The 23,069-nt window shown below is 44.3% G+C and overlaps 1 protein-coding gene across 6 annotated transcripts; it reads right to left on the bottom strand.

Annotated features, from left to right (window-relative positions):
- On the bottom strand, positions 1–22,658 carry usp47 (ubiquitin specific peptidase 47). Of its 6 annotated transcripts, none has more exons than XM_036980733.2 (30): positions 22,162–22,424; positions 18,909–18,968; positions 16,866–17,060; positions 16,100–16,213; positions 15,797–15,950; positions 13,964–14,060; positions 13,707–13,852; positions 13,413–13,492; positions 13,083–13,103; positions 10,994–11,143; positions 10,658–10,753; positions 10,356–10,508; positions 9,952–10,110; positions 9,653–9,784; positions 9,405–9,481; positions 8,918–8,973; positions 8,602–8,714; positions 8,377–8,484; positions 7,932–8,139; positions 7,721–7,836; positions 7,441–7,560; positions 6,503–7,301; positions 3,989–4,164; positions 3,667–3,747; positions 3,357–3,472; positions 2,731–2,849; positions 2,277–2,407; positions 1,928–1,975; positions 1,677–1,807; positions 1–1,582 (listed from the first exon to the last, which is right to left on the bottom strand). In XM_036980733.2, the coding sequence occupies exons 1-30, from the start codon at positions 22,204–22,206 to the stop codon at positions 1,408–1,410; spliced, it is 4,176 nt and encodes a 1,391-aa protein (XP_036836628.2). In that variant the 5' UTR covers positions 22,207–22,424; the 3' UTR covers positions 1–1,407. The 6 variants fall into 6 exon arrangements, with proteins under 6 accessions (XP_036836628.2, XP_036836629.2, XP_090094760.1 ...); XM_036980734.2 differs by having other exon boundaries at positions 13,083–13,100; positions 22,162–22,417; XM_090238634.1 differs by lacking the exon at positions 18,909–18,968 and having other exon boundaries at positions 13,083–13,100; positions 22,162–22,658.
- Between the last annotated feature and the right edge of the window lie 411 nt (positions 22,659–23,069).

The following is a 23,069-nucleotide window of genomic DNA, read 5'->3' on the forward strand; positions in this document are numbered from 1 at the left end:
TTATGAAAAAAACATTTTAATTTCATTCTAAAATCACCTTAACTATGTTCACACAAGATTTAAACCTCAAAACAAAGAAACAAATTATTTTATTGGCATTTCTACTGTGAACAGCTTGTGGCAGGCAGCATTAGAAGCCCAGAGGAGCTCTGCTGGGCCCTGCAGTGTGGAGACCCAGTCAGCTGGTCCAGTAGGGTCTATGCCCTCTGGTCTCAGTCTATGAGAAGCAGCAGCAGGTATATATTGCCCCCAACCATCTCCCAAAACCACTGAGGGCTCCCGCCCCTCAAGCAATCAGCATGCACGTGGCCTCGACAGACACGCACACCATTCACATCGTGCAGAAATAAAAACGACAGAGGAAATAAACATGTTTCTAAATTAACATAAGGTTAAATACAGACAAAATGTTTTTAATGTGTGCCAGAGGTCGCTCACAATAACATCAAAATAATTTACATTGAACAAAATGATGAGCGCCTAAACGTAGTCTACTTGGTGGTCTAGTTGCCATTTCCTTGGTAATTGGAAGACTAACACATATCAGTGAATCAGGAGGAAATGGCAGAGGCTGAGCTCCTATAAAGCAAAGGGGGTAGAGCAGCAGTAAGAGGAGTTTCCACAGTGATGCACACTGTGGCATTCTGGGAAAACAGCATAAATGTCAGCTAATTTAAAAAATGACCACTTTATAGAATCAGAGATACAGAGGTCATTCAAATGTTGAGTGTGAACTACGTATCAATTAGCCAAAGATGATAAACTGCAGTTTGGATTAAAGAAGATAAAGAACCTGGAAGAAAACTGAAAGTGAGTTTGTTGTTGTAGATACTCTTGGCTTTATACTCACAGTCTCTAAAGTGGGTGGGTGGGACGAGCATCGCTCTAGCCTGGTAAAATTTCAAATGTGGAGAATTTGAACCAGGTACATGTTCACAGATGGGTCAGGTAGTCTCTTGCTAGTCTGCATAACAGAGGGGGAGAGCGAGAAACCAAGTGCTAGAGGGAGATGAGGAGAAAAAGTGTCGCAGAGAAGAGAGGAAACAGAAAGACATTTCTTTCCCCCTGGCTACACAGCTCTACTCTGATCGTGCACCCATGTCTGGAACATTTCCATTAAATTGATTTGTCGGTTTGGTATTTTTATTTATTTAATTGAATAGCTTTTGCACTTCCCTTTAAACTTCACAGTACAATAAACTACAGTGCACAATATGATTTCTGAGCCACTCTTTCCCCTAGAGCTCAGATGGGAGGACGAAAGAGGGCGTGTGAAACGCACTGCTCTGGTGACGTCGTCGAGTCAACGTGGGGCCCCACGCCAGACAGGGTCCCCTGGCCGGGCCAAGCTACACTGCGGCAGGCAGGCAGGCCAGCCAGCTAACTGGGACGGGCCTCTGATGGGCCTCAGTCCTGCCCCGGGTCCTTGACCGGGCCCCCATCCAGGTAGATCTTAAGGGCCTTCTCCTTACGAGGTGAGTAACTGACCCGGTGGCCAGTCTTCAGCAGCCGGCTGCTCTCCTTCTTCATCAGCTCATTGCGTTCATCTTCCGACTGTTCCATAGGCTCCTCTGTGCTGTCCCTGAAACACCAGAGCACAAGCTGTGAGACTTTCTGCAGAATATACCTATATTGAACCAAATATCTGCAGTTTTCCCTGAACATGAGGGGTTTACCTGTAGAAGACCACAGCACCATCATCACAGATGTACAGAGGCCACACATTCAGAGTGGACACTTTAGGGTTCCAGTCCAGATCCTGATGGATCTCCAAAACCGAGATATCACAAGGAAATGTTCCACGCCCCTGCAGGAGACAATCAGGATGCCAGTCAGTAAACTGGGAAACATTTCAGGAAATTAAGTGGAGTGAATCAATGTAAGAGCAAAAAATAAATCCTTACAGTGTCAAAAACGGTTTACCTACCTTGGCAAACTCCAGGTTTTCAAGAGGAATACCACTTATTTCACTGAGCTGGAGAGAGAGAATTGATGTCACAAATGGCCTTTTAATATTAATTTAGCATGCCCTATAATTTACCTTGCAACATCTACTCATGCATCTCAAAGTCTAGAGGCTGATGTTATATACTGCGATGTGAAAAGTTACAGTGCATCTCACTACTCCCAAGTGGTGCATCAGACCCAGTGATGTTGCTGGGAGCAGCACTTAGTGGGTAAGACAATCCCAGTGCTGCCTTGCAATCCAGTGTGTATGTGGCCTCAGACATGTACAAGGCCTGGCACCGACATTCAGTATGTGAATACACACACACCTTTTCCTTGAGTTCCTCCACACTGCTGCTCTCCAGAACCACTTCCTGGAAGGGCTCCAGCTTCATCTGGGCGGGGGTCCAGCGGCGGGTGAGCACAGCCAGCTGGGACATGGACTTCATCTTCTCCGGTCCTGGAAAGGGGCAGGAGAGGAGGGTTGGGGCTGGCTGAGCACACACACCCACTTTCTCTGTCTGCCTCTCTTTCGCTCTCTCACAAGTGATACTCATTCAGAGGAGAGACAATTCAGTTCTACAGGTTTTTTTCCCTTTTACAGAAGTAATTATGTTAAATCTTCCTCTAAAACCATTTTTACGTGACCTAATATAGGCGTTTGATATAAAAGCAGTAATATATCTGAGTGTAAGTTTGTCTCTATTCAGGCTATGATGACCATGAGGCGATTTACAAATGGCTCTGAAGAGAGTAGTCGAAACAATAGCAAACCAGTATTACCATCTAGAACCTCCAGAAAGACCTCCCAGTTACTGGAGATGTTGATGTCCTCCTCATAGACGTGGTAGTCCAGAAACACTGTCCCTGGGTTCTTCCACGTCTTCTTCCTGAGACGGAACCTGACCCCACACACAATTAGGATTCAACAACACTTCTAGCAATAAGCATCAGCTGTGAGTCAGTGCTTTAAAAGGTCACTCACAGTACCCATCCATAAGAGAACAAAGGTGCCCATGATATTTTGAAGTGAGAGGATCTACAGCAGGTAGCCTAACGGTTAAGAGCATTTGTCCAGTAACCGAAAGGTCACTGGTTTGAATCCCCGCGCTGACTAGGTGAAAAATCTGGTGATGTGCCTTTGAGCAAGGCACTTACACCTGGTAAATTACTGGAGACTTTGACATTCTGATTGTATCACCACAAAGACAACTGTGGAACCTTTTACAGTCAAGTAGTCAGTGCCAACAAATGCTTTCATAAGAAAATATGTAGGTAAGGGATTCAAGTGTATAAAAGTTGATGTATGGTTGGATGTGTGCCCATACATTCATGTGCATTAGATTGTGTACATAGATCATCTTAGATATGCAGATTAGATGTTTTTAAGTGTGTACGGTGGAACCCACTTGTCGATGTTGAGGTCCAGCTTGCATTGGTCTTTCAGCTGAGGCATTAGCTCCTCTTTGGACTGTTTCACAGTCATGCCCTTAGCAAACACTGTGTCCACAAGGAACTTACAGGGCTGGGGAGGAGAGACACACACACACACACTTAAGCATGGAAACACAATGACATATACAACTGTCACATAATACACCCTGGTGACAAATCCATCAGTGACACACCTACAGGCTGCTGTTAAGTGAGGAAATTGCACAACACCGAATAACAATCACTTCTGTGTCTGAAGAAACATCAGCACATCCCGGTCCTTACCTCTGCATCATTCACTAGTAGCTGGTACACTTTCACCCGATACTCGCCCTTCTTCAGTGCTCTGCCTAATCGAATGGTTATCTGTAAGAAGACCAAGAGGAGCGTCATGGATCAGAGATATATATATATATATATATATATATATATATACACACACACACATATCTATCTATATATAAATAGATAGATATGTTTATATATATATATATATATATATATATAAACATATCTATCTATCTATATATTTACAAACACACACACCATTATCTTTTGAGAAGAGTCATGGTGTTTTGAAAGGGGCAGATAGTGAGACGCTACGGACCTTGTTGTCGTCAGAGAAGGAGGAGAGGGTCTCGTTGAGCCTTACACTCTCAAACTCCTGGTTGTTGGCGTAGACGCGGAACACTTTGAACTGGGTAGAGGTGACCCCCACGAAAGGCTCCAGGTTCTGTTTGAATGCTGACAGAGTTATCCTCTTATCCACGTGGACCAGTACACCTGACAGGCAAACAGGCACCAAAACATACATTTCAATTAGTTGGAACAAACTAATCATATAACAGTAAATAAATACTACATGTGGATTTTGTTCTAAGACCATCTAAACCAGTGTTTCTTAACCCCCAAGGTGTTGCTCACCGGTCTGTCAGATAACTGACATGAGTGCTTATCTTAAATGAACCCATTCACATTTTATAATTTAAATGAAATAAAAACCTTAAAAAATTACTTCAGCATATGCATTTTGAAACACACTTAAAAATTAAATTGTTTAAAAGCATATAGTATTGATATTTAAGCCGAAATATATAATTCATGACTCAACTCAATGTTGTTTGTGAACTACAGCCATTTCTGTATCGTACTATATTTATTCTTTGGACAAGTGTTGCTGTTTTTTTGTTGTCAACACCCACCACCTAGAGTATATACAATACACTCTGATTTAATGGAGATTGGAGAGTCATTGTACAGCGTTCTCCCGCTCTCAGATCTTAAACTTCAAATCTTACTTTACAGCGCAAGCCAATCCAATGTAAGTCAATGGAGAGTGAGGCCTGCTACATCATTCTCCCTCTCTCTCACAAGCAGGGGGACACACATACCACAGACATACACACACATGCAGGTGTGCATGGATGTCTCATGGTAGGGTATGGAAACTGTAATATTTGAGCACTTTCTGACCTCTTCTACCATGGACAAACATGTATGGAAGGTGTCCTTCAAATCAAAATGTTTTAAATTCATATGAACGATCCACACTTATTTACAAAATAACAATTTTACAGTTCCCACAAACTAAACTTTCAAATAAACCAGTTAGGACATCAGACTAAACAAGATTAGCTTCAAAGACCTGCATTTGTAAATACATTTAGAACAGTTGGACTTTCCCACCAGCTGTTTGAGCGGGCGCATGGGTGTGCAAGCGTGTGAATGTCTGTGGTGTGTACACATGTGAGATTGTGAGAGAAAGAGGGAGGGGTGCGTCACTTGAGTGGGTTGAGTCACTAACGTGATCTTCCTGTCCGGGTTGCCCCCCCCCGGTTTGTGCCGTGGCGGAGATCTTCGTGGGCTACACTCGGCCTTGTCTCAGGAAGGTAAGTTGGTGGTTGAAGATCTCCCTCTAGTGGTGTGTGGGCTGTGCTTTGGCAAAGTGGGTGTGGTTATATCCTGCCCGTTTGGCCCTGTCCGGGGGTATCGTCAGACGGGACCACAGTGTCTCCCGACCCCTCCTTTCTCAGCCTCCAATATTTATGCTGCAGTAGTTTGTGTCAGGGGGGCTGGGGTCAGTCTGTTATATCTGGAGTTTTTCTCCTGTTCTATCCTGTGTGAATATAAGTATGCTCTCTCTAATTCTCTCTCTTTCGGAGGACCTGAGCCCTAGGACCATGCCTCAGGACTACCTGGCCTGATGACTTCTTGCTGTCCCCAGTCCACCTGGCCGTGCTGCTGAGCCAGTTTCAACTGTTCTGCCTGCTGCTATGGAACCCTGACCTGTTCACCGGACGTACTACCTGACACAGACCTGCTGTTTTCAACTCTCTAGAGACAGCAGGAGCGGTAGAGATACTCTGAATGATCGGCTATGAAAAGCCACTTGTCATTTACTCCTGAGGTGCTGACCTGTTGCACCCTCGACAACTACCGTGATTATTATTATTAGATCCTGCTGGTCATCTATGAACATTTGAACAGCTTGGCCATGTTCTGTTATAATCTCCACCCAGCACAGTCAGAAGAGGACTGGCCACCCCTCATAGCCTGGTTCCTCTCTAGGTTTCTTCCTAGGTTCTGGTCTTTCTAGGGAGTTTTTCCTAGCCACCGTGCTTCTACACCTGCATTGATTGCTGTTTGGGGTTTTAGGCTGGGTTTCTGTAGAGCACTTTGTGACATCAGCTGATGTAAGAAGGGCTTGATAAATACATTTGATTGAATGTTGTAGCAGGCCTCACTCTCCATTGACCTGCATTGGATTTGCTTATAATCTAGGAGTGAGTGGATTTCTTTAGAGATATCTCCTACACACACACACACACTATATATACCAAAAAAATATTAAGATTTGATCATTTGAACATGTATTTACAGGACTTGATTAATGAAATGTGTAAAAAACTAACCCCATTTGTCCAAAGATTAAATATAGTACAATATCAAACTCTCACATTGTAGACAAACTCTTCAGATATGTCCATCAGTAAACTCAGATAACATGTCTGCCATAGGAAATGATTTCCCGAGCCCCATTACAGAAAAGGTTGAGAAACACTTTGTACAATCGAAATCATTGCTGAGTACAGAATCATCATCATACAGAGAGAAGACGTACATTTCTGGCCTCCTTCCCCAGAGCCGTCCTCCTGTGCATATGGCTCTGCTCTGAAGTAGAGGTAATAGGATTCTGCCTTGCTCTTCCCGTTCTCGTCATACTCGCTGTCCGTGCCACTGTCCTCCTCGGCTGTGTCCCACGTCTCTTTCTTGCCCTCGTTGGCCTTGGAGCGGCGGCTGCTGGTTATGCTGTGTGAGTCCAGGCCGTTGGCCAGCTGGATGGGGCCGCTGTCAGCGTTGCACAGCGTGTCACTGCTGTGGCTGGAGCTCAGGATGTCACTGTCCACTGAGCTCGTGCTGCGGTCGTTGTTCACCTCAGAGTCTGAGCGCTCCTCCCCAGGGAACTGGGTTTCCGGGTCAGAGTAGGCCCCCCCGCTGGCCGCCCGGATCCGGTTCTCCAGCTCTCGGTTGTCGACTGCAACAACAGCAGATACGGAGGAGGAGTCTGGTTCCTGAGAGGGTGAGGGGGACTCGATGTGCTCGAAGTCGCTGGTGTCTGAGCTCTTCTGGCTGTCACTGGTGCTGGAGCCCTGCTGCTGCTGGAGGGACAGGTTCTTCAGCTTCTCTGTGCTCTCCTCCAGGATGGCCTCTACGGAATTCCTGTTGCCCTTTGACCCCTCAGAGCACTCCTCAGTGTCGCCACCAACTTTTTGGCAAATAGTTCGGTTGGTGCCGGGGGATTGCACAGGCAGCGAGACAAACAGGCGGATTGTGTTCCCATGGCGATCCAGTAGTTTCCACAAGAGGGAATCAGTGAAGGTGACCTGGTGATCTGGGGATTCAGAGCTTTCCACAAAAACCTAAGAGAAACCAGAGAATGGACAAATTAGATGTGTGTTACATCTGAGATTAAAGCACTGCTGAAAAATGTTTACAGATACACAACATTAAACACAGCAGACCCAAGCTGGAAAGGACAATAATAAAGTGGAGTGCGACCTTGTTGCTCCTGAAGAAACCCTCTGCTTTCAGTGTCTTGTTGGGCACGTAGAGAAGCCGAAGGTCATTATAGCAGCGCTCCAGGACGACACGCATGGTTTCAGCTGAGAGCTCTGTGGCCTTTTAACAATACAATACACACCGGAGAGATAATTCACCAAAGATCCCAAAACAAATACAGGCAGATTTTATGGTCTTACAAGTATAGACTGTATCAGGCTGGATTAGACTGGATTAGATAGAAATGAAGAATTAAAGAGGAGTGTCTGAACTAACTTACCTGTGCAATGAGCTGCTTGAACTCAGTGATTGACTGGTTTAGATAGGCCCTGATGCTGACGGGAGGGGCGATAGTGTCCGTCTTCAGATCCACCACGTGAACCTTCACCATCACCTCTACAGAGACACACACAAACAACTCACTTCTGAAAAGGCTAAAATAGTTGCTAGTTATAGTATTATATTTTAAGTATTGAATATGTTTTACTGACCTCCAGGTTTGTATGGCTGGAAGACTTGTTCAGCTCTGCGGGTCTCCAGCAGCAGGTCAAACATGTAGGACGACTTGACCCCGCCCAGCAGCAGCCCCATGGGGGTGTCGTCCTCGCCCTCGTACGAACGCTCCAGGTACTCATGGAACTCATCGTACTTGACCAGGCGACAGCAGTCCAGCGGGACCACCCCATCCAGTTCCATGAGCTAGGGGGCAGAATGGGTGGCAAAGACACACACACACATCCAATTGCTAATAGACACATAAGAGAATGTTTTGAGGCTTCTCTTGGCCATTGCGACCCCCATTTTAATCTTAGAACCATGTCTATCCTTGGACCACTCTTTTCTGTCACCCCGACCGCTGGCTGGTATGCATTGCAGCTGCTGAGTGAGATTAGCTTTCAATGCTTTCCTCCGCGTTTAGCTTCCACTCTGACGTACCTTGTAGGCCATCTCTGTTGCCTCTCTGAGCGTCTTGTCCTTGTGCACTTCCAGCTTGTTCTCCATCATAGCCATCATCTTCACCGGATGCATGCAGAACAGCTTGATCTGACAGAGAAATACAGAGCAATTAACAACAATACAACCGCTGTGAAAAACAACAGAACATTCAGTCAAATGACCGACACCGTTGCCCATGGGAAAGTCCACAGGAGGAGGATGTACCTTGCAGGTATTGCGCTCGATCTCCCTCTGTCTTTTCTCCTGCTCCTCAGACTCCTTCTCCCTCTGGACCAGATGCTTTATGTGCTCAGGGAAGTCATCACAATCCAGATACTCTGCAGTGGTAACAACATGGCCCATCAGTCAAGAGATCACCATAACTAACTGGGGGTCTAAGTCATTGAGAGAGACTTGGAAAGTAGAACCTACTAGGATTGTTATACCCACATATGTAACTTAATACAGTTTAACAGTCATTTTAGAAATGTAAAAGCAAACTTGATAATGGAACTAGACTTGATTAATACGTTTCCCTTACTTGCATTCCTTGAGGGGTCTTTCAACCTATAAATCAGCATATACGCATTCGTAGAGCTGTTGGAACAGAAAAACATCTTATTAAATGCAAATGGAGTAAAGGAAAATGAGTAGCCAAATAGAGTTCCATCTTCCTTTCCAAACACATGAAAGAACAGTGCATTACGTAAAAGCTCAGTTATCAACAGGGCTTTGTCCTAGCCTGAATAACAACCCTCTTGTTTTTCTCCCAGGGAGACTTCAATAAAATGTAGCACTCTAAGTAAAAAAGCCCCGGTTCATCCCTATTAAAGCTTCCTCTGGTATTGAACGTTGCGGTGTGTGAAGTGAACAGATACTGCTAATGTTCTGGCCATGTAGGCATGCATTAGTAGGTACATACAATGAGATTGTAAGAGGGGAGAGCCAGGCATGGGAGTGAGATGTGTTCAGGGACATATTGATTTCAGATCAATCCAGAGATTGACAGAGACAGGAGCTCCACTGACCTGGCAAAGGCACTGGAGTAATAGCCTCTGCTCCCCGAGGACCCTCCATATGTTTTCCTGATGTCTTCCTGGGTGATCTATAGAAGGACACACACACAGGACAACCACCATTGTGTTTCTGACAACTGTCAATAGAATGTTACAATGACAGGCGTCAATTTCTTAAGTCTATTTAAAGCGTAGGTCGAGTTGTTTTGTCTAGTATTACATGCATAGTAAACATAAGTTATTTGAAGACTGAGAATAACCTTGCTGACGTGCTGGTCGTTGAAACTGTACCACTGGCCATCGCTGAAGGACTTAATGCAGGCATAGTAGTGGCCACCTGCAGCGCTGCCCGAATGGACCATGACCGAGAACAGCTCAAAGGTCAATGAACTCTGGAGACGAGACAGGGGCAGGAGAGACAATTAGCTAACAATTAAATCTAATGACAGCAGATTGCACTACATGCAAACAGACCAGGATGGGCTATAAAGACACAGAGTACGGATGCTAGAGTGTAAGGACGGTTTGTGTGGTATTACATAGTGTTGAGGCTGGGTACCTTTGGCTTCAGGACCCTCTCAGTACTGCTGGCGCTGTCCAGGCAGATGCCCTCATCAACACCGTCGTCTGCCGAGAAGTCGTTGCTCATCTGGTCACTGTGGCAACTGCCTTCATTCTCTGCCCCGCTGTCAGTGCAGCTCTCCGTTTGAGGAGATTTCTATGAGAGCGGGCATTGATCAAAAACAAAGAGCAGGATGGAAAGAGAGAGAAAGCAGACAGAGCTCAGGTATCAGTTACACTCATGAATTAATGACATTGAAATGACTAAATACATGAAACATAATCGAAAATCTAATTTGAGTGGACCTGAACGCCTGGCACTATTCCACCCTGGGCCTGATATCATTATTCTATCTAGACTATAAAACACATAGGAGGCCACACTGGGCTGGAGTGTCTCACCTCGTCCTCCACGTCGATGAAAGGACCCATGTCCAGCTCCTCAGGGAAGGACATGCGGTCGTTGAGTTTGATGCGGTGCATAGTGGTGTAGTCAAAGTCAAAACGCTTCAGCTGCAAAGTCAACAGGTAGGGAAAGTGCAGAAACCTCAGCCCCTGTGGAGGGAGGACAAAGGGCATGGGTCAGAACACAAATGGCCAGACCAGTGACGACCTTCACTCAACATGCTCCCCAATCAGTTCTCCCATGACCCAAAGGGTAGTGTGGTCTTAACATCAACAAGATCACTAGTCTGTATACTCACCTTACGGGCATCACATTTTTTCTTGCAGCGCTCACAGAAATACTGGTTGGCCCCGTCCAGAGTCTCTGGCTGGACGAAGGCCTGCAGAGCCTCCTCCTGTTTCAGTGAGTCACAAAGGCACTGTATCAGTAACAACTCTAACCACATCTACATCACATTACACTGTCTTACTATTAAAAGTCTTAGGAAAATGCAGGAGCATACAGCAGGGTCCGTGTCTGCGTGGTGAACACAAATGACCATCATAGCTTTGATCTCCTCACACACTTGGATTAATACTTCTATAGTCATGAAGAAGGGTAGAGACATAAGAGATGGTGGCAGAGAGACACACACCACGCTGCCATAAGCCTGGCTGGCCCCAAAGGGTCTGATGACCAGAGGGATGTCCAGGTAGGTGTCGATCCTCCAGCTCTCATAGCCACACTCCAGACAGCGCACATAGTCCTTCAGCTTCCCCTGGTATAGCTGGTTAATCAGGTCAGCCTGAGGGGGGACACAACACCAGGGAGTCAGGCCCGAGCAGTCAACACTCACATGTATCTCTCAGAACTCTGAAACATGCTCTTCACTGCTCACGCAGTACATACTACTCACACAACCTCAACTCTATGCCAGCGCAATAAAAACGTAAACTCCCCAAAGACAATGACCTGGCTCCTCTCCAAGAGTCAACCCATTTCACTAAATATGTGACTGCAACAGCAGGCCCATTACCTGTTAAATAGGGCCTTATGCAGTCAGAGACCAATTGGTCCAAGTGTTGGATGTTAATGGAAAACTGGAGATTAGCTGTGGGGTCCCACAGGGGAGCGACCTTGGTCCACTGCTCTTCCTACTGTACATTAACGATGTGAAATCAGCCTGCTCTTGTAAATTGTTTTTGTACACGGATGACTCTTCTCAATTGGTTTCCCAAAAGAACAAAGCCTGAGAGATCCTTAGTGCAATATTACTAAATGGCTTTGACAAACATTCTCTGCATCTTAGAAAAACAGAATTCATTTTATTTGGTTCCAGAGTAACGCTTGCAAGGTTCCCTGGTTTTAGTGTCAAAGTGGGAAACTCAGAGGTTACACCAAAAACATCAAATTCACACCCAAGGTGATAGGTACCAGACCTGTGAGATTATGTTTAACAAAAATAAATCCCAAAATGTCATTCTTAGCTAGACCTCAAAATGGCTTGATATTGACACCCTGAAGAGTCTGGCAGGTAAGCTAGTTCAGTGTCACTGATTATGTGTGCTCATCATGGTTCACCAGCAGCCACAAACATCTAAACAATAATTTAGGAATTAAACACTTTTGATTCTAAAGAACAAGCCACAGACCAGCTGAAACAAGCTTGTTAGAATTTTATTTTAACTCTACCGGCCCTCGTACTCATCTGGGGGTCCAGCATTTTAAGCAGCTAGGCTGGCTGTGTGTGTAAAAATAAATTGTATTAATTGAACTTGGTCTGGTAAGGGCCACAGAATTATCACTGACTCGGTCCTCACGTACTTATCCAATTGTTTATTTTGTTAGAGATGCCCACCAGCATAATACCTGTGCCAGAGACTCAAATAATCACCTTTTTAAAATGTAAGAGTATATCAGGTAAGAACCCTTTTTTATATTCCGGCACTGTTGAGTGGAACTACCACAGCAACAATAACATCAAATAAAATGTAAAAAGTTGGCTAATGATTTAAAAGTAGAAAACATTTTCACCTCTGTATAGCTGGAATGATTCTACCCTGAGTGTACAAAACATTAAAAACATCTGCTCTTTCCCTGACCAGGTGAAAGCAATGATCCCTTATTGATGTCACTTGTGAAATCCACTTCTTCAAAATCAGTGTAGATAAAAGGGAGGAGACAGGTAAAACAAGGATTTTTAAGCCTTGAGACATGGACTGTGTGTGTGCACAGAGGGTGTATAGAGGGCGTATAGGCAAGACAATAAATGTAAGTGCAGTTGAATGAGGTATGGTACTAGGTGCACAGATTTATGTCAAGAACTGCAATGCTGCTGGGTTTTTCACACTCAACAGTTTCTCATGTATATCAAGAATGGTCCACCACCCAAAGGACAGTCAGCCAACTTGACAACTGTGAGAAGCACTGGAGTCAACATGGGCCAGCATCCCTGTGGAACGAGTTTGACAACTTGTAGAGTCCATGACCCGATGAATTGAGGCTGTTCTGAGGGTAAAAGTGGGTGCAACTCAATACTAGGAAGGCATTCTTAATATTCTGTACACTCGGTGCATGTCAACAACACCCCCCCCAAAATAAAACCAATTGGGACCACAGAAATAAATCTGACTTTATTGTGCAATCCCAATCACGTTTTTTGTATGCATATAATATGTCATTTGTTATATGACAAAATCAAACAGACAGTTGAAGAAAACAATAATAGAAATTCAAATAAGTACCGTAAGTGGAGAAAACTGCTGCTGGGGACACAAATATAGCAAATATCAAAATGGGACTTTGATTAACCACAATGATAATGCAGAGCATTCTTTACAAATACAGCTAAACGCAGGAGCTCACGTGCACAAGCCTAGTGCTTCTATCCACAGTGAAGTATGTGCATACGGTTTATACCAAACTCCTGAGATCAGAAAAAGCTAACCCTCAGCCTTACTGGCACTTTCTCCCCTTCCTACAGATGGCCCTTTGATCTGGGCCTTGGGGAGGCCCCTCATTGGCTCCCTGGATTAGTGTTTAGACAAGTGTCAGGGTTAACTTTTCTTTCATACCTGCTCTGTCTGCTTCCATTTCTGCTCCAGGGCATCAAACATGACCCTACACAGCTCCTGGACATCATGCTGCTGCCAGGCTACAAAACACAGATACGCAGACACCACAGAAGAGAAAACACACACAGATCAGTTAAGACACAGCGAACTGTGTGACAAAACACACAGTACCCCTTCCCCACACTCTTCCAGTTCCTTCATCAAAACATCAGAAGAGGTTGAGCCTGGGCCACTCCTGGTTACAGGGAGGGTGCCTGGCGGGGGTTGTCTAGAAGTAGCAGTGTGACAGCCCACCTTCGCTGCTGTCCCAGCCGAAGCTGCGGGTCACGTCGGTGGTCTCAATGGCCCTCTTCTTACTGGTCTGCAGCAGCAAAAACAGCCTCTGTAGCTGGTAAGGGATGCTCGTGACCGGGTCTTCCTCCGACTCCTCAAATTCCCAGCTGGAGGGAACAGTGGACAAGCAGAACATAGTTTTAGGACAACACTCTTCCCATTAAATACAGTTGTTTAGTAAAACAATCACAAAGAGCTTCATGAGAACAGGTACTTACTTGTACAGTGCATTTCTGAACTCCGGGGTCATAAACAGAGTTTGTAGAAGGCTGTTCAAATAGCAGGTCATGGCCTGGTTCACCAAACCCACATATCCTGCAGAGAGGGCGAAAGACATGAAATTAAATGTTATTTGTCACATGCACCAAATACAACAGGTGTAGTAGACCTTACAGTGGAATGCTAACTCACAAGCCCTTAACCAACAATAATCAGATAAGTAAAGAAATAAAACAAATCATTAAAACGCAGAAGTAAAATAACAATAGAGAGGCTATATACAGGGGGTACTGGTACAGAGTCAATGTGCAGGAGCTACGGTTAGTCGAGGTAATATGTACATGTAGGTAGAGTTAGTGACTGCATAGATAAACAGAGTAGCAGCAGCGTAAGGGTGGGGGGGGGGGGGGGATTAGCTATTCAGGAGTCATATGGCTTGGGGGTAGAAGCTGTTAAGAAATATTTTGGACCTAGACTTGGCGCTCCGGTACCACTTGCAGTGCGGTAGCAGAGAGAACAGTCTATGACTAGGGTGGCTGGAGTCTGACCATTTTTAGGGCCTTCCTCTGACACCGCCTGGTATTGAGGTCATGGATGGCAAGAAGCTTGGCCCCAGTGATATACTAGGCCGTGCACACTACCCTCTGTAGTGCCTTCCGGTCGGAGGCCAAGCAGTTGCCATACCAGGCAGTGATGCAACCACGGTGCAGCTGTAGAACTTTTTGAGGATCTGAGGACCCATGCCAAATTCTTAGCTTAGTGATGAGCTTTGAGGGCACTAAGGTGTTGAATGCTGAGCTGTGGTCAATTAATAGCATTCTCACATGTGTTCCTTTTGTCTAGCTGGGGAAGGGCAGTGTGAAGTGCAATAGAGATTGCATCTATGGATCTACTATCTATGGATCTGCTGAGATGGTATGCAAATTGGAATGGGTCTAGGGTTTCTGGGATAATAGAGTTGATGTGAGCCATGACCAGCCTTTCAAAGCACTTCATGGCTACAGACGTGAGTGCTAAGGCTCGGAAGTCATTTAGGTAGGTTACCTTAGTGTTCTTGGGCACAGGGACTATGGTGGTTTGCTTGAAACATGTTGGTATTACAGACTCAGACAGGGAGAGGCTGAAAATGTCAGTGAAGGCACTTGCCAGTTTGTCAGCGCCTGCTCAGAATACACGTCCTTGTAATCCGTCTGGCCCTGCGGCCTTGTGAATGTTGATCTGTTTGAAGGTCTTACATCAGCTGCGGAAAGCGTGAGCACAGTCTTCCGGAACAGCTGATGCTCTCATGCATGTTTCAGTGTTACTTGCCTCGAAGCGAGCATAGAAGTAATTTAGCTCATCTGGTAGGCTTGTGTCACTGGGTAGCTCGTGGCTGTGCTTCCCTTTGTAGTCTAATAGTTTGCAAGCCCTGCCACATCCGACGAGCATCGGAGCCGGTGTAGTATGATTTAATCTTAGTCCTGAATTGACGCTTTGATGATTCGATGAAGGGCATAGCGGGATTTCTTATAAGCTTCCGGGTTATAGTCCCGCTCCTTGATAGCGGCAGCTCTACCCTTTAGCTCAGTGCGGGTTTTGCCTGTAATCAATGGCTTCTGGTTGGGGTATGTACGTACAGTCACTGTGGGGACGACGTCATCAATGGACTTATTGATGAAGCCAGTGACTGATGTGGCGTACGCCTCAATGCCATCGGAAGAATCCTGGAACATATTCCAGTCTGTGCTAGCAAAACAGTCCTGTAGCTTAGCATCTGCTTCATTAAGTGAGTGGTCAGGGGGGTTACGTAAAAGGAAGTGAGGTCAAGTCTATGCTGTTGACAGAGGGTGTACCTGTGTCAGACTTGTTGAGGATGGAGGAGTAGGAATAGCTGGGGCTGCTGTAGTCGCTGCTGCAGCCCACCGTGCCATCTCTGGGCAGCGGGCCGATGAAGCGCTCCTGGGAGCTGTCATCCAGACCACTGCTGCCCGCTGTCCCCGACTCATCCTACACAAAGGAGAATTAAGCTTCAGCTTATAGGTACCACTAGTCTACCAAGAACGAACTGCATGCAATCCTTCCTCCAGGGGAATGCCTTAGGCATGCTGGTATTCATTAAAACCATTAACTTAATTTTATCTTCCCCACTCACTCACCGACGCAATCTGAGGCTGTTCTCCGTCCTTGTCTGTGAGCTGGAGGAAGTTCCTCTTCCCGGGCTCGAACCCAGACTCAGTGAGGGACATCTCACTGCTGGGATCCAGCGACCCCTAGGGGAGAACATAAAAATAAAAATAAACACCCTTCAGTTTGGACAGGCAGGTCTGAGCATGAAAAAATAATTGCAGACGCAAACAAAATAAAACTAGGATTTGAGAGAAAAATATCAGTAGATCCCCACAATACAACCCAACATAATCAACCTGTCAAATCAAATTGGTTCCCATTGAATTCAGAATGAGAATCCTCCCCATGTTGATCAGTCAAAAGATGAGCTTTTAGGACCAGCTGGGGGAGCATGCTATGAAGCAGCAGTGTTTACCCCTGTTATGTTGGCTGGAGGAGAGGGAGGGAGGAGAATGAGGGGAAGAGTAGCCAGCTATGGAAATAGAGCTTAATCCACTGACCTACTCGTGAGATAACCCCAGCCTCAGATTACTTCCGGGACAGGAAAGATAGACTGGCGTACATTCAAACAAAGCCATTTACACCCGATGGGGAGGATCCAAACAGCACCATTTCAAGCCGTTGGTCATTGAGTGCAGCTCAGTAGAACAGCTGACATACAGTAGACAGTGTAGCCATGTGTGGAGGAGCAAACAACGACGGACGTGTTGGAGGAGTTTGGTCTATGTAAACCCCCCAATCAGGATCCAATGAAGGGACCTGGGATCATAACGTTGTCTTAGGACACAGACTCACCATGTCCCCGGTCTTGCCCCATGCCAGGTCAAAGGTGCCGTTCACATAGCTCGCCTTGTGGGCCACATCCTCAAAGAGTTTGGAGAGAGTAGTGGAGGCTGGCAGGTTGAGGGTGAGCCTCTCGTTGACCGTCTTAGCATTGGTAGTGTCCTGGACTATGCACAGCACTCTGGGCTCCTCTGACGCATTCTCTATCTGTAGGATACAGGACACATACAAACACCTTGAGCGCAGATCACACATCTCCATTCAGTTTTCTACTTCATGACAAAATATTAAAACAAAACGTTATCAGCAGCTTATTTGCATGCATTCAGGGAGCTGAGCGATTTGACTACAGTCAGTGGTTAGGGCATTCTCATACTCACACATGAATGTCATAACTAGAGGTCGACCGATTAATCGGAATGGCCGATTAATTAGGGCCGATTTCAAGTTTTCATAACAATCGGAAATCGTTATTTTTGGGCGGCAAATTTGCAGATTTTTTTTATTTAACTAGGCAAGTCAGTTAAGAACACATTCTTATTTTCAATGACGGCCTAGGAACGGTGGGTTAACTGCCTTGTTCAGGGGCAGAACGACAGATTTTCACCTTGTCAGCTCGGGGGATCCAATATTGCACCCTTACAGTTAACGAGTCCAACGCAATAACGACCTACCTCTCTCTCGTTGCACTCCACAAGGAGACTGCCTGTTACGCGAATGCAGTAAGCCAAGGTAAGTTGCTAGCTAGTATTAAACGTATCTTATAAAAAAGAATCATAATCACTAGTTAACTACACATGGTTGATGATATTACTAGATATTATCTAGCGTGTCCTGCGTTGCGTATAATCTGACTGAGCATTCAAGCATCTAAGTATTGAGCAGTGGTAGACAGAAGCAGGCGAGTAAACATTCATTCAAACAGCACTTTTGTGCGTTTTGCCAGCAGCTCTTCGTTGTGCATCAAGCATTGCACGGTTTATGACTTCAAGCCTATCAACTCCCGAGATGAGGCTGGTGTAACGAAATGAAATGGCTGGCTCTTTAGCGCGCGCTAATAGCGTTTCAAATGTCACTCGCTCTGAGCCTGTGGTTGTTTCCCTTGCTCTGCATGGGTAACGCTGCTTCGAGGGTGGTTGTTGTCATTGTGCTTCTGGTTCGAGCCCAGGGAGGAGCGAGGAGAGGGACGGAAGCTATACTGTTACACTGGCAATACTAAAGTGCCTATAAGAACATTCAATAGTCAAAGGTTAATGAAATGCAAATGGTAGAAAGGGAAATAGTCCTATAACTACAACCTAAAACTTCTTACCTGGGAATATTGAAGACTCATGTTAAAAGGAACCATCATATGTTCTCATGTTCTGAGCAAGGAACTTACACATTAGCTTTCTTACATGGCACATATTGCACTTTCACCTCCAACACTTTGTTTTTACATTATTTAAACCAAATTGAAAATGTTTCATTATTTATTTGAGGCTAAATTGATTTTATTGATGTATTATATTACGTTAAAATAAGTGTTCATTCAGTATTGTTGTAATTGTCATTATTACAAATAAAAATTGTCCGATTAATCGGTATCGGCTTTTTTTGTCCTCCAATAAATCGGTATCGGCATTGAAAAATCATAGTCGGTCGAGACCTCTAGCTTATTGTGACCTTTAATTGTCCACAATTCTAATCCATGTGTGTGGTGTGTTGACATTTGTCAAATGTTTTCCTAATCCAAGAACCTTTTGTATTTTCCTAAAGGATTAAAATGGGTCATCCCCCAAACAAAAATTCCTATGGTCAGTTTATTTAACCTACATGCGTAGCCTGTGTGTCATGTTGGGCTGGTGTTACTACCATTTTGGTGAACAAAACTGGCCCTCACTCAATCAGCCCTCTGTTCTAGTTAATATTTTGTTATGGTCTAGGCACAGTGACCAGCTGGTAGTAGGTTGGCTAAACATTCAGGACCGTAAAAACCGGAGGCTCCATGCAGTCATCAGCAAACCCAACACAGTAAGCTGCACACAGTCACTCCACTCGACTAGGAGGGACTACCTGAGAGAACCTCTTCTTCATCTCATTGAAAATACTCTGCCTGCAACTCCAAAACATACCCTAATGGACACATAGGGAGGAGGGGTGAAAAACACATAAAAGATTAAAACAGTGCAAACAGCTGTTACCGAGAAGGGAAACAGTTATGCAACATGCTAGAGTTTCTCTATGTATCCACAAGCACACCGGCTCAGACGAACTAATTTGGAATGGCATGCTTTCAATTCACTTCTAAAGACCACCAGTAATATACTGTAGGTATTATTAAAACCACAGACAGAACAAGTGACCATCCTAAAGTAACTATGTGAAGCTGGTGATCTTGGCAAAATCTGTCAGGCCGATGACACAAACAAGCCGCAGATGTCAACACACACACACGTGAATTATCAGATTAGGGGTATTTATAATCACAGATAATGTTGCAAGGTGCTGACATGCAGCCGTAGGTTCAACAGAGCCCAGACAATCGCACTACACAGAACAGATATGAGAATCTAGGCTAAGTGACAAACACAGTAGAATTATTACTTATCTAAAATCAGAGTTATTAGTCTGGATTTCTGTTAAATCATTATTGATCCAGTAAGGTGACCCTGAAAAACATCTTCCTGCCAACAGGGCAAATTACAGCAAACAAACACCCTGCATCAGTAGGCCTACAGCAACACTAACTCTGTTGATGAGCCTTCAGAAGGTGAGAGAACAACCTGGTCTATAGTCACTGGCTGGCAGAAAACCCTAAATTTCAGCAGAACTTCAGTCTCCTTTTCAAGTCAGTCGAGTCTAAGATAAACATTTTTCTTCAATCCAGATGACAATATGGGAGAAAAAAAGTGGATCTTCACTTCCTGGTTTTACAGTAGCACCTGAGGTCTAATGACTTCCTGAAACAGATACTGAAACTTTTCTATGCATGTTGTTTCTCGAGAACTGACCATTGCATGAAGGGAAAGTAAGAGAGGGCTTGTTAACCGTAACCGGTTTGGGGATTTGGTTTTTAAAAGAACATTTAGGCCTAACGTGAGTTGTCATGGGAATTACATTGCATTAACATGCATTTGCACATCTGACAAACATTTAACATTACCCTGAAAGAAGAACCATACTAGGGACATTTTATGAAAAGTCTGAAACTTAAGTTTACCAAATCAATGAAAAACAAACATGACAATGAACGTAAATACAATAGCCCTTACACAGTATTAAATGTCCTGTTATCTCCTAGGAAAGCCTGCTCCCGAAATGGAGCTATGCAAAGGCCACCACCACAGAGGAAATTATATGAGCGTTTGAAGCTAGCTTACACAACCTTAGAGAATAAAAGAGACTTGAAGACCTTGTTGTACTTGATGAAATAGGAACAATTTTATAACAATACATCAGTAGGTGTGCATATGCCCAATGCCAGATTGAGAACTAAGTCTAACCTCAGAGGCCGAAAACACCCTCCATCCGCTGACTCATCCCACTGCACACAACTTCTGTCAAGCGCTTTAACAGAAGCTAGCAGGTGGCTCTGCAAAGTTTAAACCAACCAGTTCCCTCTGGACAACGCAATAGTAGGCTGGAGTGACTAATGTGAAGCTACTGATTCAAATACAGACTATTGCCTTCATTGGTTGGACAATAACATCTTTAAACTGAGTTTTGGTTCTGTTAAAAAAAAACTATTTCAAGTCGCCTAACCTGTTCCAGTTCAAATTGAGACAAATTAAAGAATAGTTATCTTGCTTAGTTAAGGGATAACGAAGCCGATTCTCCATTATTTTACACGACATCCAACTGAAAAACGAGTTCTAGCCATGCTCAAATGCAGAGTGACAGCAGCCCAGGCAGCAATGTGCGTAAGGTTGGAGATTGTCATCAGCATTAGGACGTGGAGCCCTGCATAGAGCTGAAATAATGGGTTCAGCCGCATGACTAGGGGGATGGAGAGAGGACCGATCGAGGCGTCGCTGAGCACAGTGGCTTGGACCTTCAGCACTGGGAACACTTGATTATTGAGAGAGGCTGTCCAAAGCAGATTAAAACTAGAGTAAATTCAATTTTAAAGAAATGTATCATCCTACTGAGGTCAACATTCCAGTCTCAGCCCTAATACCAGCCTAAACAGAGGCTCAACACTCCTTGTCTTTATCCTTGATCTGCAATTATGTTATTTCTCAGCTAGATGGATTCACATTTCGATATTAATATACGATTTGGATTGTGTGATGATTATAGTATCATTTTCAAAAGATGGGAAATCCATGAACACAATGTCAAATGGCAATGTAATTATTTCTAATTGCAATGAAAGCAGGCAGTTCACTGACTACAGGCCTGGAACTTTTCTACAGCCCCTGGCACGATAGCTCAGCCAAAACAGTGGACGGATTAGCTACAATAAATCTTCGTGTGGAAATTGTGGATACAAAAACAACCCTATGAAATGTAAATAAGGAGATGCTGACACAAAAACGTTTAGATTGTTAACTATTAACAGTTAGACCGTATGAAGCAAAGGAGGGTATTGTAGTATTACTAGTTAATGTTAGCTAGTTAAATTACACTGAACATATAATATTATCACAGCTAACTAATAACAAAATGTTTGTATAAGATATATCATAGTTAATTAACGTTAGCTATGAAACCAAAATGTTGTCGTTTGAGACTGATGTTTAGAAAAATATATAACCAGCTGGCTAGCTCTCGCTAACTGGCTAGCTAACGTTGACAGCAATAAGGACTCCATTGTTTACTCGATCTGAAACTAGCAAGGCAGCTAGTCATCAACAACCTCGTCCAGCTGGCTAGTTTGCCTTTGCTTTGACAAGCTAGCCAGCTACAAGATAACGTTACCAGCACCTCAAAGCAATGTCTAACGACATTATGATAAAGCTAGCCACAACAAAAAACTAGCAAATAATACTCTACAATTTTATTTTTTCCCCATGTAGCTAGCACTGTTGTCCACCAGTTTCCTAATTAAACGTTACTACGCCTTTGAGCGAAACAATCGGGTTTAAAGCTACAGTAGCTCGCTAAGGTTAGCATGCTAGCAACCTTTGCTAACTAGCTAGATGAAAGCTAACGTTAGTTAGCCAACTCGATCATTGCGGTTTTAAGCGTCAGTAGATAATGCCACCAACTACTTTTCTGTGCTAACTTCTAAAAAGTTGCTTGTATCATTGACTGTCATAAGAATTATTACTAAGGGCCCGTTGTTGCCAGAACCCCGTTCTGTAACTGGCTATGATAATCTCACCTCTTTCGGTACGAGCTGGTTCTCTTCGCTGGGCACCATTTCCATTTGTGTGACAATTTATACAGCCATCTACCCGCGCTCGATGTCAACAGGAAAACTTTACGACGGTGAACAAAAACATAATTTGTGTTTTTTCAACCCGAGGGTCTGTACAACTAAACTGAAACTAATAAAAACTTGTATGAAACTGATATAGGATAGTTTCTGTTACACCACTTAAGCACAACACACAGCAATCAATGGGGAGGAAATGGACAGCCTTCAGTTTCCCGAGATTCCAGAGAAGGTATCATCGTCACATCCTTAAACATCTCTGATGTTACTGATAACCTACGTACTTAGAGCAAGTCTGTAGGGAATGTATGTACAGGTAACTGCCAAAATTAAAGTAAACACTTGAGTAAATTACTGATATAAAGTATATTGAAAGCAGGTGCTTCCACACAGATGTGGTTCCTGAGTTAATTAAGCAATTAACTCCCCGTCATGCTTAGGGTAATGCATAAAAATGCTGGGCAGGCCATTATTTTGGCTGCCATGGCTAACCCCCATAGGATGACAATGCTCCTGCCACAGAGCACAAGTGGTCACTGAATGGTTTGATGAGTATGAAAACGATGTAAACCATATGCCAGGGTCATCTCAGTCACCAGATCGCAACCCAATTGAACACTTGTAGGAGATTCTGGAGTAGCGCCTGAGACAGAATTTTCCACCACCATCAACAAAACACCAAATTATGGAATTTCCCGTGGAAGAATGGTGTTGCATCCCTCCAATAGACTTCCAGATACTTGTGGAATCTATGCCAAGGTGAATTGAAGCTGTCCTGGCTCGTGGTTGCCTAACACCCTGTTAAGACACTTTGTTTGGTGTTTCCTTTATTTTGGCAGTTACCTGTATGTATG

The sequence above is a fragment of the Oncorhynchus mykiss genome, chromosome 6 (assembly GCF_057628025.1).
Source record: "Oncorhynchus mykiss isolate SJ-2025 chromosome 6, ASM5762802v1, whole genome shotgun sequence".
In the NCBI taxonomy this organism is placed as follows: domain Eukaryota; kingdom Metazoa; phylum Chordata; class Actinopteri; order Salmoniformes; family Salmonidae; genus Oncorhynchus; species Oncorhynchus mykiss.